The 16057-nt window shown below is 32.0% G+C and overlaps 2 protein-coding genes across 4 annotated transcripts in view; one reads left to right on the forward strand and one right to left on the reverse strand.

Annotated features, from left to right (window-relative positions):
* On the forward strand, positions 1-7692 carry LOC147063972 (N(4)-(Beta-N-acetylglucosaminyl)-L-asparaginase). The gene is made up of 6 exons (XM_085958591.1): positions 1-428; positions 3171-3321; positions 4219-4444; positions 5421-5617; positions 6523-6630; positions 7050-7692. The coding sequence occupies exons 1-6, from the start codon at positions 308-310 to the stop codon at positions 7300-7302; spliced, it is 1056 nt and encodes a 351-aa protein (XP_085814717.1). The 5' UTR covers positions 1-307; the 3' UTR covers positions 7303-7692.
* LOC147063973 (protein MMS22-like) overlaps positions 7656-16057 on the reverse strand; it is a 23221-nt gene continuing 14819 nt past the window's right edge. For 2 of the 3 annotated variants that reach the window (XM_085958588.1, XM_085958587.1), the window contains 3 exons: positions 14922-15299; positions 12836-13233; positions 7656-7861 (listed from right to left, as the gene is read on the reverse strand). In XM_085958588.1, the coding sequence (XP_085814714.1) occupies positions 7801-7861; positions 12836-13233; positions 14922-15299 (837 nt within the window). In that variant the 3' untranslated portion in view covers positions 7656-7800. The remainder of the gene's footprint in view (positions 7862-12835; positions 13234-14921; positions 15300-16057) is intronic. The other variant, XM_085958589.1, reaches the window with a different exon arrangement.

The raw sequence follows: 16057 nt of genomic DNA on the forward strand, positions 1-16057 counted from the left end.
GTCTATGGGTTGGCTGTCAAATTGACAGCTGAGATGTTGTGGTACTAAATACAAAGTACATATAATTTTCTATCTATGGTTGTTTATTTATTGATAATAAATATTCTCTTGCAAAAAGCAAACATTTACATTACTTTGCTGGTCACCTCGTTGTGAAGTTAAAATAAATTGTGCATATACGAAAACTTTCTTTTTTTAATCTATATTAACAACCAAAAATAATTGAAGAGCTTAGATTAATAACAGCTGGCTTATGTTTTCTTACTTCTAATATTTTTTACCGGCATCATATTGATCTAAAAATACAATGACACTGACTAATCTGCATCATCGTGTTGTATTTTTTATTATTTTGCACATTGCCGTATGTTGGGGTCAATTTCCGATAGTCCTAACAACATGGAAGTTCGAGAGTGCTACTGACGAAGGTAAGATGGCTTTCAAAAATTAATCGTGTGAAGAATGTACAAATTGTTTACTTCCGTATTTTGACACTCGGAAACTTTAACACTATTACAATAGTAACTCTATAGGTACCTAGTTTATTCACTGTCATAAAATTATATTGTTTATAATGTTTAATTAATATTTATCAATATATTTTCAGAAGCTTAATAATATATTTGATACTCCCTTAAGCGTTATCCCTATCGAACAGTGGTTGACTAGTACGAATAATATTAACTACATTCGCTGATCTGTGTGATATCACTAAAGCTGACTACATACCGCACACTTGAGCGGTATGCTTATACAAGTATAGCTACGCATCTACTCTATACACAAGGCTGCTATCGCCATTTTTCGAGGGTAGTTTATCATATTTATGTATTGAGGTATTATAATTGTTACAATAAGTTAACCATCTAAATTCTCTATCTCGCTCTAAAAGATAACACTCTTGGGTGTGTTATGGTACGTTTACATCTGACACTTATACCGTTATACTTATTTTATGTGTCTGACATAAAATTGCACTAACTGTTTACACCTGCATGGATCTGACATAAAATTCTCGTATACTTCTCGTTGAAATAAAGTCTCGACACTTTATTCAATGGCAACATTGGAATAAATATATGCGGTGTTTACATATGGCATTGTAACTTATTCAGACATTTATTTCGTATACTTCTCAAAAACGTTGTCAGTTGTATTCTCTTATCAATATTTTTTGATAAAGAGAATATCGAAACAGGTGAAATAGAAATGGAAGTTGGCGAAATGAGGAATCAACACATAACCTATTACCTAGAACCTATCTAGAACAGCAAGGGAGTAATAATTAATTATTCCTTGGATGCAAAAGATGTACGAGAAGAATTTTGGGAATATTTTGACAGTTCTCAAGGAGAGTTATCTTGGCAATATAAAATATTATAGGTACTTACTACACATAAAATTTAAAAAAACTAATAAATAAGGTATAGTTTTTGAAATCGATAGTTTTACATACCTACCTACCCACTTAAATTAACTTTAAATGTGAAGTCGATAAAAGTGCACTATTTGGAACGGCCCTCAAAAATCAATCATTTTGATGAGTCCACTTGGAGAAACTATATTTCTACGTGAAATTGATGCTTATTCCTTGTGAATTGAGTATATTTGTAAAGCACCAAAATGTCATTCTATCCATATTATCTAGTGTTTATAGCAGTTACTTTTAAAAAAGTTGATTTTTGAGGGCCGTTCCGAATAGTGCACTTTTACCGTGAAGTCTGATAATATTAAATAATATCGATCAATTAATTCGTCAATATCTGTCTTTAACTTTCTTTTTATCACTCATCATGGATAATAATTTATTGCATACTGTTTCCGAAATAATATCAACTTCACCAGCTGTCAAACTACGAATAATGTGCCAGATGCTTGACATAAAAGTAGACGGCAGCTCAACTTGGGTGATATATCGCTGCAAGTTCGGACTTGTCTTATACGCGATGTTTACATTTGCGTATATAAGTAGTTGGAATAAATGACAGGTGAGTGTCGACACACGCAAAATAAGTGGCTGATACAAATATAATTACTGTTTACACAGAGTTAGGGTGTGTGAGGTGCTGTTAAAACTAAGCACTTATTGTAACAATTACAACTAACTTATAAGTTAATATCGTCTCTGTTCTGGCAGAACACACTAACTGGAAAATACTACTTTTGAGTAATTTGACTTTGAAGTTGTTAAAATGTTTGAAATGGTCTATCATGTGAGTTTATTAAGTAATCGTAAAAAGGATGACTTTAAAAGAAAGACTGTTTATTTATTAAGAAGGGTTCCAGACGGTAAAGTGTGAAATAAGGAACATTTTGGTATAACTAACTCAATATGTAATTTTATCGAATTAGTGTCTTCTGCCAGAACAGTGACCATATGATAACTACTTTTGATAGCCGCCTTGTGTATAGACTAGATGCGCAGGCGGATATATTTTAACCTCCACACGGCACAAGTACCTATAATACTTGAATAGTGGAAATTTATTCTTGAACCAGATCTCCGACAGTGACTCACTCGTCCTTTTTGTTACAAGATATGTGAAGCGAAGCAATTTGATTATATTATAATAAAAATATGTATTTTACTTACTCAATATTGTTTTATACAAAGAATAATTTTCAAAAAGGGATACCTACCTACTTTAAGAATGTGACAATTTTGAAATTAGATTGGTAATTATAATGAATGAACCAGGAACTGTAAAATGTAAACTAACATTTACAAAGAAGAGTTCATTAAACTAAAAACATTAAGGGAACCGTATTTAGATTATCATTGGTCATTGTATACATCCATTCTACAAATCCAATTAAAATATAAGTGAGACTTGAGTCTCGTTCAATTTCTATGAAATGCAGTCAGTTATAGCACAGGACTCTGTTATAATGTAATGAAGCAAACTTAATTATGTTAATTCTACAGCAAAACATACAGGGCTACAAACCCTGTATGATTTTTTATTAAATGAATACACAAGATTTAACAATGCAACATTCTTTATTGTACCTATTGAATGTACAAGATTTGGAATAACCTCAGAAACATACTTTTTTGAGAGTTCGTAAAAAATATTTATATTGAATGGAATGAATGACATCACCGACTTCCTAAATTAACTTTATTAATTAAGACAAGTAATATAAAGAAAATATTTGTGTAATTTAAGCGTGGAAAACGATACAGCAAAAATCTGCTGTCGATGCAATTGAAGCTGGCTGCTCAAGATGTGAGGTTCAACAATGTGACACTACAGTAGGATACGGTGGAAGTCCAGATGAGAACGGGGAAACTACTCTTGAAGCCATGATCATGGATGGGTATTCAATTTTATTTTTTTCTCTCATTTAAGTCTTCCTAGCGTCAATCGCAATGCTTTAGATTTGTTCTATATCTATACTATAATTTGAAGAATATATTTGGATGTTTGTATGTTTGTACCGTCCTTCGGTTTTTCTTTATACAAATCCACATGCACAGTCGGACTTCGACAAAATTTGGACAGTAGACAGAGGCTGACGAGCCGGAGTGCATGGTTCCGGGGACAGTTTTACGGTATTATTTATATTATATAGAAAAACCTTAAAATAATAAATTGAATATGTACTAATTTTTAAGATATTTAAATAAAATTTTAATATAATATCCAATTTTCCAATATTTTTTAAAATAATATTCTCCTTTACAAAATAACAAAGGTCGCTGAAGGTTTGAAGCACTTATATTTTAAAAGTCAATGATATTAGTACTGTACTGTATTTTTTACTTTACCGTATCAGGTAACTCTCATGCTTCGTTTCGTAGCATTTTTGTATAGAAACAATCCATCTATTTATTTAACCGGTTCAAGCTAGTTTTCTCACTCTATAAAGCCTTGATCGACAGGCCGCACATTTCACCCAACTTTCAACTCATTTACTAGCCACTGTTGATTGATTTGCATAATTTAAAAAAATTAAACAGTGACATCTGTTCGAATAATTATGAAATACACAGCTACAAATTATCGATACTACAGCGATTTTAATAAGAATTTCGCTCTACATTCAAGTGTGTCGTTAAAAATCTGCGGCCTGTCAGATACTGCCATTGTAATATCGTGAGGCATAGAAAGGGTTAACTTAATCTGAGCAGAAGAATAAAATATGAGTAGGACAACGAGGTATAGTCAAGATTTATTTGAATATTTTCTGAATGCCCGTTTTTTTAAATTCTAGTAATACAATGAATGTTGGAGCAGTTGCATCTATGAGAAGAATAAAAAATGCAGCATCAGTGGCAAGATTAGTTCTTGACCACACTTCTCATTCAATTTTGGCCGGAGATCTGGCCACTCAGTTCGCTGTCGGAATGGGTTTCAAAGAAGAATCTTTGTCCACTAATAAATCCAAACAAATGTGGAAAAACTGGACAAAAAATAGCTGCCAACCCAACTTTTGGCAGGTGAAATATTTTTATTATAATAAGTAATACAATATGTTACCTATTCGATCCAAACGTTTTTGCAACAAGTATATAATTTAGAGAATTGTTCAAAAAGAGTTAGGGGGTACCTTCATGCCGTCAGAGAGTGTGAGTCATTGGTAGTAAGGTGGGAGTGTTCTTAGCAATTGTTAGATTTCCATTTCTCGCAAAATGATGCAACGACGGCAGGAGCGATACCCAAGCAGAAACTATTTGAAATATTCAAAAACTTTTGGCGACTATACCATAACATGTGCATCGCACAAATTGAGGAGTGGCATAACCAGTTCAAATATGGCCGCACATTGGTGAAAAGATACCCTTCTATTCTCCCGACATGGCTTCTTGTGATTTTGGCTGTTCTCCAAGCTGAAAATGTACATGAAGGGAATCCGATTTGAGTCATGAGAACTCATTATATGGAACGCGACAGGTCTCCTGTACTCCATTTTCAAAGAGGCACTCCAGAAATGCTTCAAATAATGGCGGGACCACTGGAAGAGCTGTGTGCAATCGCAAGGAGACTATTTTAAAAGGAGTATGATTACTCATCTCTGCGTAATTGTATTTTTCCCAAAAAAAAAATCTTGTAATAAAGTTATTTTGTACAAGTCAATGTAAACATTAAATATCAGTTGACTATGGAGTCTTCACCTTTGCTTTGTTGTATTTTTATATATTTGAATAGGTCGGTACCTAATGTAAAGCGCCGGCTAGACGGCAGCGACTTGCCTGCGCGGAGTAACGACATGCCTGCGTGGTATTAACTTTTGCAGCGTTTTTCGGTTTGCGCGCGCTTTCGTTTTCCCGTCCATATGCATGGGTTTCCCAATACAAACTGATTTGCGCAGGTAAGCTTGTCGTACTCGCAAAGCATGATTGTCTAGCCGGCGCTTAAGAAAAACTTGAGTTGAACATTCTTCATTGCTAAATCATTTTTCTAATCTTTTTACAGAATGTCCACCCAGATCCTAAGAAGAGCTGTGGTCCTTATAAATCATTTCAAAAATCCTCTAAAGCACCACATAGCTCTCGAGACGCATTTAAAATTAATAGTAAAAACCATGACACGATCGGCATGATTGCTATTGATAAATCAAAGAGTATTGCGGCGGGTACTTCAACAAACGGAGCTAAATACAAAATACCAGGGTAAGCTACAACTTTGAGAACAATTTATTGTTTATACTTAGATGTTTTTCTTGTTAGACTTTAGTTCAGTTTATCCACTGTTGGATACAGGCACCTCCTTTTGACTTCCATTTCATTCTATCCAATGCTGCCTGGTCTCTATTGGAAAAGTGCTGATTATCCATCCACACTTCATTTGCTGGCTACGTTTCTTCCCCACTCTTCAGTCTGTCTTTAACTGATGTGGTACAGCTGTTATTATTACACATACGAGGAGCACTATATCTCAGTGTGAAAGCAAATAATAAGCATTTTGAATAGGTCTGTGCAATTTAGGAATTGTCTAGTGGTGATGCATTCAGTTTCAGCTCAGTGCAATTCTTACATTCAAAGTGATAACGTATGATTGCTTGTATTGAAGCACTGTTTGTTGATAAAATTTCTTACTGAGGTAGTATGACTGTCGTAAATGGAGTCAATGAAGTGGAAGCATAAGAATTCTGCCACCCCTAAAAAGTTCATAGTGGAAAAATCATCCCGCAAAGTCACGGCAATTGTTTTCTTGGAAGGACTTTTACGCTTGCCACACTAAACAACCAGAATAGAAGAAAGTTACGCAAGCACAATATCCACTGTGGGTGTAAACAATAAAAAATTTATACAATTACATTTGTAACTCATTTCAATTGTTGCCATGTGAATTGTCATGTGAATGTCTTCAAATAAATTGGATATTTAATTTAAATACGTTATTTTAATTTATATACCTATGTATTTCAGATGTAAATTACTGGAAATAAAATGTACTAAAATGAAACAGGACTGCAGAAACTATACGAAAATAGCCGGAAAACGTGAAATCCGGGAACGTAAAATTGGGGATCCACTGCATGTTTTTATTTACCTTATTATGTTTTATATGACAGAAGAGTTGGTGATTCGCCCATTCCTGGAGCTGGGGCATATGCTGACAGTTCAGTGGGTGCAGCTGCTGCAACGGGAGATGGCGATGTAATGCTGCGATTTTTACCAAGGTAATTTCCCTCATTATATTATGTCCAGTTGGCCGACATAACTGAGTGATATTATTGCACACCCATATTGTTGGAGTGTTTGTTTTCTACACAATCTATGCAAAATGGTGTCAGATTCTTGTGGCAGTGCGGGTGACCCACTTAGGTCTTAATATCGTTACTTTTAAATGACACTAACACCGTACCAGAGTGATTTCATCGTGGCCGCAATGTCAGAAGAGTCTATCCTCCTCTACCTACATGTGATTTTCATTAACAAGTGTTAAATGAAATGGAAAAATATTTTAAGCAATCGATTTTATTGGTAACCTTTCTTGCCTGAGCTCACTTTCAAACTTAATCCACGACAGTAAGTTGGCAACATTTCATAATTTATTATAAGCTAGCAGTGCGCTCTACTCTACTTATTTTGATTTTAGCTTTTTAGCCGTCGAAGAGATGAGAAGAGGAACAGATCCCTCGTTGTCAGCTCAAATAGCAATCAAACGAATAACGGAGCACTACCCCTCTTTTGTCGGAGGGTTGATTACCATTGATAAAGAAGGGAACTACGGAGCAGCATGCCATGGCATGGAGTCGTTTCCATTTTCAGTCGCCAGCCCAAAGACAAATGACGTTCGGGTGGAAAATGTAACCTGTCTACAACCTCAAATATCTGTTAATTTAGTTTAATATGTAAACAATCATTCATACAAACATGTATTATTTTTTTATAGTCATTGGAATAATAAAAATAATAAACACATTCGCGGACACATGTTAGCTAATACATGTTAGTAATACTAAGTATGACACATCAAAATTTCTATTTTTTGAATTTTCGATTTAGATATATAGAAATGAGTTAAGTCTTAAGATACGACATTATCTAATGGAAATATTTTCGCACTGTGATACAAGTAGCAGGGAACATATTGTTTTAATCGAAAATACGACTTCTATAAACGTCGTGTTGTATTCCGTTCCACAGTACAGGACGTCCGTAGACGTCCTGTCATATCTCATCTCTCAAAATACGACGTCTATAGACGTCGTGTTCACGAATGTGTTTAAATAAAACGCAATGTTTAGTACTAAATATTGCGTGGGTTATAGTTTATTTTTTAAATATATTTGTATATAAAATTTACAATATTATGTACATTGTATTTTTTTTTAATTTAAAGAGATTTATGGCTGTTGTGTAGATATAATCTTGGAATGATGTGCTTTGACTTCATTTAGGCCATTTCTGTAAAAAAAAATATAGCATTAACCAAAGAAACAATTTAGCTTGTTATGTATGTATACTTAATATATTATATTGAATACTTGAACCTGACATTCCGAAACATAGAGATTATTGAGTTGCTGTGCTGAAGATTTAACAAATACAAATGACATATAATTAAAAAATGACTTGGGGAGTTTCAAACAACCATTATACCTATTTAGGCATGAATCAGGATTCAAACATGTCACTGTTTTTAGTATGATGACGTTGATATTATTTTCATAGCGACTTATGTAATTCAAATGTTTGTCCTTATTTGTACAAAATTCATTATATTGCAATCGATTTTTAATGATATATTTTTTGTCCCACACTTATTTTTATGTGTGCCAAGAATTGCTATAAGTGTAGTATCAGATTATTTGACAGCCCTAGACAATTTTTACATGTAGGGAAAACTATGTAGATTGCAAAGTTGTGTTACTTATATTGTTAATAATATTGTTTTGTTTATTAAAAAGGTGTTTTCATTTTTGAAATCCCACAGTGATCGTGAAACTTCGGTTATTACGGCCGTGTTCAAAATGTATCAACTGATACGAACTGATATGAATGATCAACATTACATGTCATTTAGATGTCATAAAGATTTGTCTATGTATAGAGGAGGAAGATTGTGAAAACAGGAGAAATATTGTGTTAACGCATCAGTATGTTTTCATGTAGTCAAATCAATTTTCTGTGAGCTGGTTAACTCACTTTATTGACAGGTAATAGAAATCAAACATGGCAGCCATTACACAGCTGATGTATTATAACAAAGATGACATTTGGCATAATTATTTAATACTGATTGGAATACCAAACCTAATAACCCATTATTGAAGTACACCAGCAGCCCTATTCGAGCATTTGAAGTCGATTTACTCAATTTGATCACAGGTGCACTTGTTTTCATTCAATCCTCAGCACTGAATTCTTAAACTTTACATTACGAAATACTCATTTTTGGTTAATCTATTCTCTAGGTCTAAGGTGTGTCTAATACATATCGACGGCCCCAGGAAAAACCATGATAAGTCTAAAATCATAAATGTTCAGGAGAGCGAAAAAACTAAAATATTTACGCTATTAAATTCATCATATAAAATGAGTAAGTTTTTTCTTATCTTATTTAAATAAATCAGATAGACCATTTTATGGTCTATATTCCTATCAAAATTTAATGGTGATTAATTAATTAACAGCTGAGATAATGTCCAAAAATCGTTTTTATTTGGAATGATATTACGCACTTTATATTTCGACTCGATTCACCATGCTTTTGCGCGGACGAAATAGATTACTGACTCCGCATAACACATTCATATTCTGAGATAGAAACCTTATTTTACGTCGCATTTTTCTTACTCTATACGATTTTATTAATTACAACTATAGTTATAACGCTCTTTTACGGAAAAATTGACATTGCGCAATATTTAACTCGAAATAGTACAGCGTGTCTATAAAATCTTAACAAGGGATATAGGGACATATTGATATATATATGTTTTTATACGGAGTTTTTATAATTTAAATGTATTTAAGTATGACTTCTTATGTTTTTTTGAAAATTATTATTGATATTTTTATAAATAATCAGAATATGTACATTACGAAATAATAAACATTCAGGGAAAATGTTTATAATGGAATAATAAAGAAGTTATGAGGAAATTAGTACATAACACTACTTACTACACCATCAATAAAATATCTATTTTTTATACCTACTTCGTAACAAATTTTTCATTAAAAATATAGAATAGATAGAAAAAAAACAATATAATGTTAATGGTCATGTATATCAGTAGAACAATTTTAATTTAATTAATATTCAGTACAATTATCGAAACCAGAGAGATAATATATTTCATTAAATAAATCATTGTAAGTTCGTTAATAATTTACATAAAGGATATACTGAGTGAATTAAATTAGTAATTATCACTTTAGAACACACATAATTATTATTGTTCAATATAAAAATACAAAAATATTAAATAACTAGTGGAATATAATATTACACATAACAATTTGGCACAAATGTACCTACCAAAGCATCGAAATGTTGGAAAAAATATATTTAAGTAGGTTTATTAGTTTCAAAAATTTTAATACTAATAAACCTAAAGAAAGTGTTATTTATAACCTAATAATTATTATTTAAAGACAGCTGAATTCACTTTCGTTATCAAATGAGATCGCATTATTAAAATGTTCATCAGCAGAAGTTAAATTCATATAAAATTTATACTAGGCTTGTATAACATACACATTCTATAATCACGATTAGGTAATTACCTATCTAAAATAACATTGATACAACATTATGTAGTTCTTAAGTAACAAGAGTGATAAGTGATAACCTTTTCAGAACCTACTTTCTATTCTCTTTTTTAAATTCAATTTTTGCAACATAATAATATCATTAAGATATTATCTTTCTATAGGTAATTGATCTTGTAAAATTGTAATTATAAGCTTATAAATACTGATCCAGTGATCATATTAACTATCGTTGTGTTTTTCTAATGTTTGTTGTTGATATGAGTTTAATTACCGATTAGTAAACATAGATGGATTATATTTAATTGTCAACATAAATCATGAAACATCAGTATAAGTACGTCTTAACTGAACTCAGTTATGTTAATTAATACGAGGTGTCATGATTGCATTAATATAATTGGAAAGTTAAAATAAGTATGTACCTCCCCAACATTGTAATATTTAGTTTAAAATTTAAATAATCGTGGTACGAATCTGCATTTTTCTAAACGGTTGGCTTTCAAGTAGTATTTTCTTTAAATGATACATTATGTTATCTAATCCAATCGATTACGTAGAGTTTTTTTATTTATCAACAAAACATCGTTTAATATCCGTTGTCATTCATATCACTTTATTTAACTTATTTTGATCGATCTAAAAATTGTATAACTCCGACCGATTTAACTTAGATAAAATAATAATTACTATTTTTGCTAGTTTTCATATTTTAAAACAATCATATTCAATAAATTAATACGAGGTATGTATATGAGAGTAGGTACTAGATTTAAAAACCAATTGATATTTTGTTCAATAGTATAGGTACCTACCAGATACCAAATTTTAATCTCATCTTATATACATTACTTACCTAGATTCTAGACAACAATAAATGCTTCATAAACTGACTATTATCATACACGGTTTTCGGTAAAATTCTATTGAAAATAATAGATAAAATAAGTTTTCAAAAAACCCGGCCTATTCTCCTTTTTAGGTGACCGATGCAATAATAATTTATAATCCACAGAGCTCGTTTTCGAGAAATATTCAATGTACAAAGTAATAATAATATATACCCTTTTATATTATTGCAAAAATACTATTAACACGTAGGACGTATTTTTTTTATTTTTAGCCGAACTCATAATATTATTATTACAATGAGCTTAAGTCGGTCCCAATCAACTAGTAAGCCTTTCGGAAATTCTCACCATTTCAAAGTGTAGGTAATAAAAATGATTTTTTTCACTTTCTTAAGTCATAAATATTATTCCGTAATTAGTAAGAATTTAACTAAAAGAATAATAAAATAAACTCTCTTGTATTTGCTAGCTAGGTAAGTCCTTCCTTTTAAATAATAAAATATTTTGTAATTTAAACATGAAAATACTGCCTAGTTGTTATTATCGATGTACAAGACTAATTTAATCAAAATGTGTAATACTGTACCGAAAATAAAATAATGTTTTGATGTTAAAACATAATATTATAGGTATAAGCATCGGCCTATAACATCGTGGGTCCCGAGTTCGAATCATGGATCTGAAAAATAGATACAAATTGTTTTTCAATTTGTGCTCGGAGTCAGAGTACGTACCTAATAGGTTGAGCAAGTGGCTGACATCCATTTCTCGTAAAAACAAAACCTGTTCTCCAATCTGTGGGGGGCCTCATTAGGATCGGACATGATCGGATATTTTAAGTGGGTACATTTTTAATTGCAAAACAATTTGTTTTCTAGTGATAGGTAATAATATTTAATTAAAATATGTCGTTTTCTGCTGGGTATTTATTTAAATTAAGTTTATTTATAGTAACATACTTTTTTTACTCATCTAAATAATTGAAACAGTGAATTATTATAATGATATATCCATATCGTTTTCTATTGGATATTTGTTTAATATCAAATAATATAACAATTTCAAACTTAAACATTACCTAAAACATTGTTTTTTGGCTATCTAAGTAGAAGAGTAATTAACCGAAAATAGTCGAAGAAAGCTTGTGGAGGTCTTTATTTTGCGGTGGATTGAAATTGGCTGATGAATCAAAATTAATATTTAAACATTATTGCTGTGTCCTAGTATAGTATAAGTACCCACCTATATTAGTACAAAATAATTCTTTTCTATTTTGTTTGTTTTATATTCAATAATATAATATTTTGATAATAAAACACTAGTACTAGTGACTAGTGAGTAGCTTTTTAACAAGAACTGCATTTACCTACTGCAAATTCCAATATTTTCCGAAGATAAACCAATATATTTTTCGAAACTAATGTGATACGTCAATATAAACCATGCCGTATATTAGGATCTCCGTTAAAGACTGTTATAGCAAGTATAACAACCTTCTTACTCGTAAAATAATACGCAGTACACTTTTTTTATTGATATATGACTATACTCCTCGGATATTTATGTGAACACAATTTTGGTCGATGCGATATGTAGATATAGAGCACCATTGTCGAAAACCTAACTTTGTCAATTTTTATGCTAGAGACCTGAATTTTTTACAGGACATGCACAAAAAATATGATATTATAAAAAGCTAATAAAACTTAAAACGCTATTTTCAGACTTATCATGGTTTTTCCTGGGGCCGTCGATAGCAAAGAAATATACATTATCTGTAACTTCTTTTTAGAGGAATATTATTCACTACCTTAATCCATGATCATAGCCGACCCCTCTCTTCCTCTCCACGTTGCGTATATCTGATTCGAGGCAGGGTAAAAACTCCGATATGATAGCCGCCAATGCAGTCGGTAGAGTCACGATTAGTTTAAAAAACGCTGCAGAATTGAACGCCAGATATTGTTCGCATGTTGTTAAAAGTGCCGTTTTAATAATAGACTGAATGCTACCGTTATCCGACTTGTTTTTAAAATGCGCACTATCACAGATGGCATCTACAATCTGATAGGCAATTTTTTTATTTGGACTGGTGGTGTCAGAAAACATTATTTGTTCAAAGATCGATTTTGACGTGCATGTCACTATAATTTGAAGAAGTTTTAAATTTTCAGTACCACTGATAAGATTATGTATTACAGCCAAAGCCTAAAAAAAGAGCAAAAGTATAAAAATTAGTATAATTCGAAAACACCTTAGAAACATACCTACATATTACAGACAGAATCCGAGTCCCGCTCAGCATTATATTTTATTTGTGTGTTTTTGAGGTGTTTCCAAATAAATTATAAACATATGTTCATTAAAGAGTGTGACATTCTTAAATCTTGTAAATTATACGTTGAATAAAATTAAAGTTTATAAAAATAGATTCACGATAATCCATCAAGTAGGTATTTGAAATGCTCAATTATAGTGTTATTCCCACAGATTAATAAACAGAATTCACATAGGCTATACCCCAATACACTACAATTTGAAGCAGGGTTTTGAACATGTGAGTGTCCTATGAAAAAGTAACACATTATAGACCTGCAATAGTGTGTCTTGCAACCTTCAAATACACCAATATTGCATGAATGTCAGTGCATAAACCGAGAGCAGTTGTCAGTGAAGGACAAACTTAGAATGACATTCTTGATACATGCTTAAGTTTATCCCATATTCTTCCACACTTGAGATCGGTTGCCTGTACTCCATACCCGTTAGGTATTTCAGTTCCCATTAATTCTGTGTTCCCTGGTTATTCTCTTGGAAGTATTGTTGACTCTCGATTTACTGCGGTCACGTTAACAGTGATGAAAAAAACTTCCATCAGGATCATCGTTCTTGCACTTTGAACGATTAGTTCGCAATAGGTAATTATATAACCTATTTGTGATACCTACCAAGAAGTGCTTAGTGATCCACTATTATCATTTTACTTTTATGGAGTTTTGTAGTCTGATTGTAAACGGAGGAAATCGATTATCTGGGGCATATATTTCCCCATCTACCATGCTAAATTTGATAGTCAACTATACCCCAATTATCACTTCCAATTGGATTTCCTGTTATAACAAATACTCACACTTCTGTCGAATTGTATATTCAGGATTGGTTCAATAATTATGTTGAAGTAACCATTAATAATTACAAGATAAAAAGAACTTTTTATATACACCGTTTTTAAATTTTCTGTTGAATTATTATGCTCAATATGCTCAAACTTGTACTTGATATGAAGTAAATAAAAAACAAACAAATATAGAATACTAAAATGTCATTTTGATTTCCATAGTAACGCATGTATATATTAATAATTTAGTTGCTAGGACCACCCCCTTAGCAACCAATAATAGTCGTTTACTTTTTACGGATTTTTCTGAAATAACTTTCCATACAAAACAGAATTAACTGAAAATGAATTCAATTCTGCTAAGGATGGCTAAAAGTATTAAAATAATGCATTGGCATCGTGTTCTGATATATGTATTCTAAAAGTTTCAAATGTCTAGCTAGTCGGGAAGTTAGTTAAAAATCGATTGCAAGATTTGTACTGGACAAACAAGAATACGAGCTAATAAAAATGTTGTAAAATATGACAAACCCTCTGCTGTTATGTGAATGTGGAATGATTTCGTCGGGCAGGTATTGCCCCAATGATAGAAGACACCCAACTACCAAAGATGCTCCTCTACAATAGACCAGAATGGAAAAGGAGAATCGGGAGACCTACTGTAGAAAAAACAAGGCAGCAAAAAGCCACAGTCGGTCGTAATATCAAAGACAATGGAACATTCTAAGTTAATGATCAATAAGAATAAAAATAAACTACCTATATAAAGTTAGCTTACCTTTGGCGCATGAGCGTGACACTGCTTCCCATGACAAGTGATGAAGTATGTTGATATTTTTTCTAATATGTATTCCTCAAGTAATAGATCAGAATTATATTTAAAGTGAATCATCCGGTGCGATATTTCATAGATATTATTTTTGGTTGACAGCGTCTTATTGGCAAAGTACGGTAAGTATTGCACTACCATATCCTTCATGGTGACAGCTATGTAAACGTCATTCTTGTGGTCGAGTTGGTGTAATCCCTTCATGAACATATACCAGCTTTTACAAATGCCCGATATGATATAGGGATGCAGCTTTTTCTCCATGAATACTTGAGGTGGAAGCAATACATTGCCTACCAATGTATGAAGTAAACAGGTCGGTTTAGCCTGAAAATGTATGAAGGCAGAAAGCAGATGTCACCAAATGTCGACCAAACATATTATATAGTCGGTGTTGTCATTATTATGGGGAAAAAAATCCAAATTAAATAAGTTTTTAAATAATATTACGTGATGATTGAAATCAAGATTATAGATCAGGGGGGGGCAAACTGCGGCCCGCCGGGTATTTTTTTGCGGCCCGCCATCATTAATTGTACTTACTTCTGATTACGAATAACTTTTTTATATTTTTTAAAAAAATATTGACAATAGATTAAAATTTTAAGAATTAGTTGTTTCGTAAATAATATATTATCTCAGTAGGTCTTTCTTGCGTCTCGTCTCACACTATGTAACCACTATTTTCTATGTTGAACATCGTGACACATTTAAATACTTTTAGCTCCGCGTTGCAAGGAAAACAATATATGCCCATGATATGGTAAACAGTTTGAATGGATTTCTATTAAAACTCAAGTTATTTCTTCGACAAATATTGAATAACAACGTGGACCACTTTCCAACTTAGAAGTTGCTGAATATACCAGAATATAAATTTGAAGAATATGGTAAAATTATTATTAAAGCTATGAATGGCGATTTTTCACAAAGATTTGGTGACTTCCGAAAAATTGAGACAAGTTTAGCAATAGCACGCGATCCATTTTCAATAGATATTAATTAATAGTGTACTGACAGAGCTACAACTCGAGATAATTGATCTGCAGAGTGACACTGATTTACGAGAATTGCATCGTCGTGAA

The sequence above is a fragment of the Rhyacophila brunnea genome, unplaced genomic scaffold (genome assembly GCF_057557595.1).
Source record: "Rhyacophila brunnea isolate RB1 unplaced genomic scaffold, BYU_Rbru_1.0 scaffold_8, whole genome shotgun sequence".
Taxonomy (NCBI): domain Eukaryota; kingdom Metazoa; phylum Arthropoda; class Insecta; order Trichoptera; family Rhyacophilidae; genus Rhyacophila; species Rhyacophila brunnea.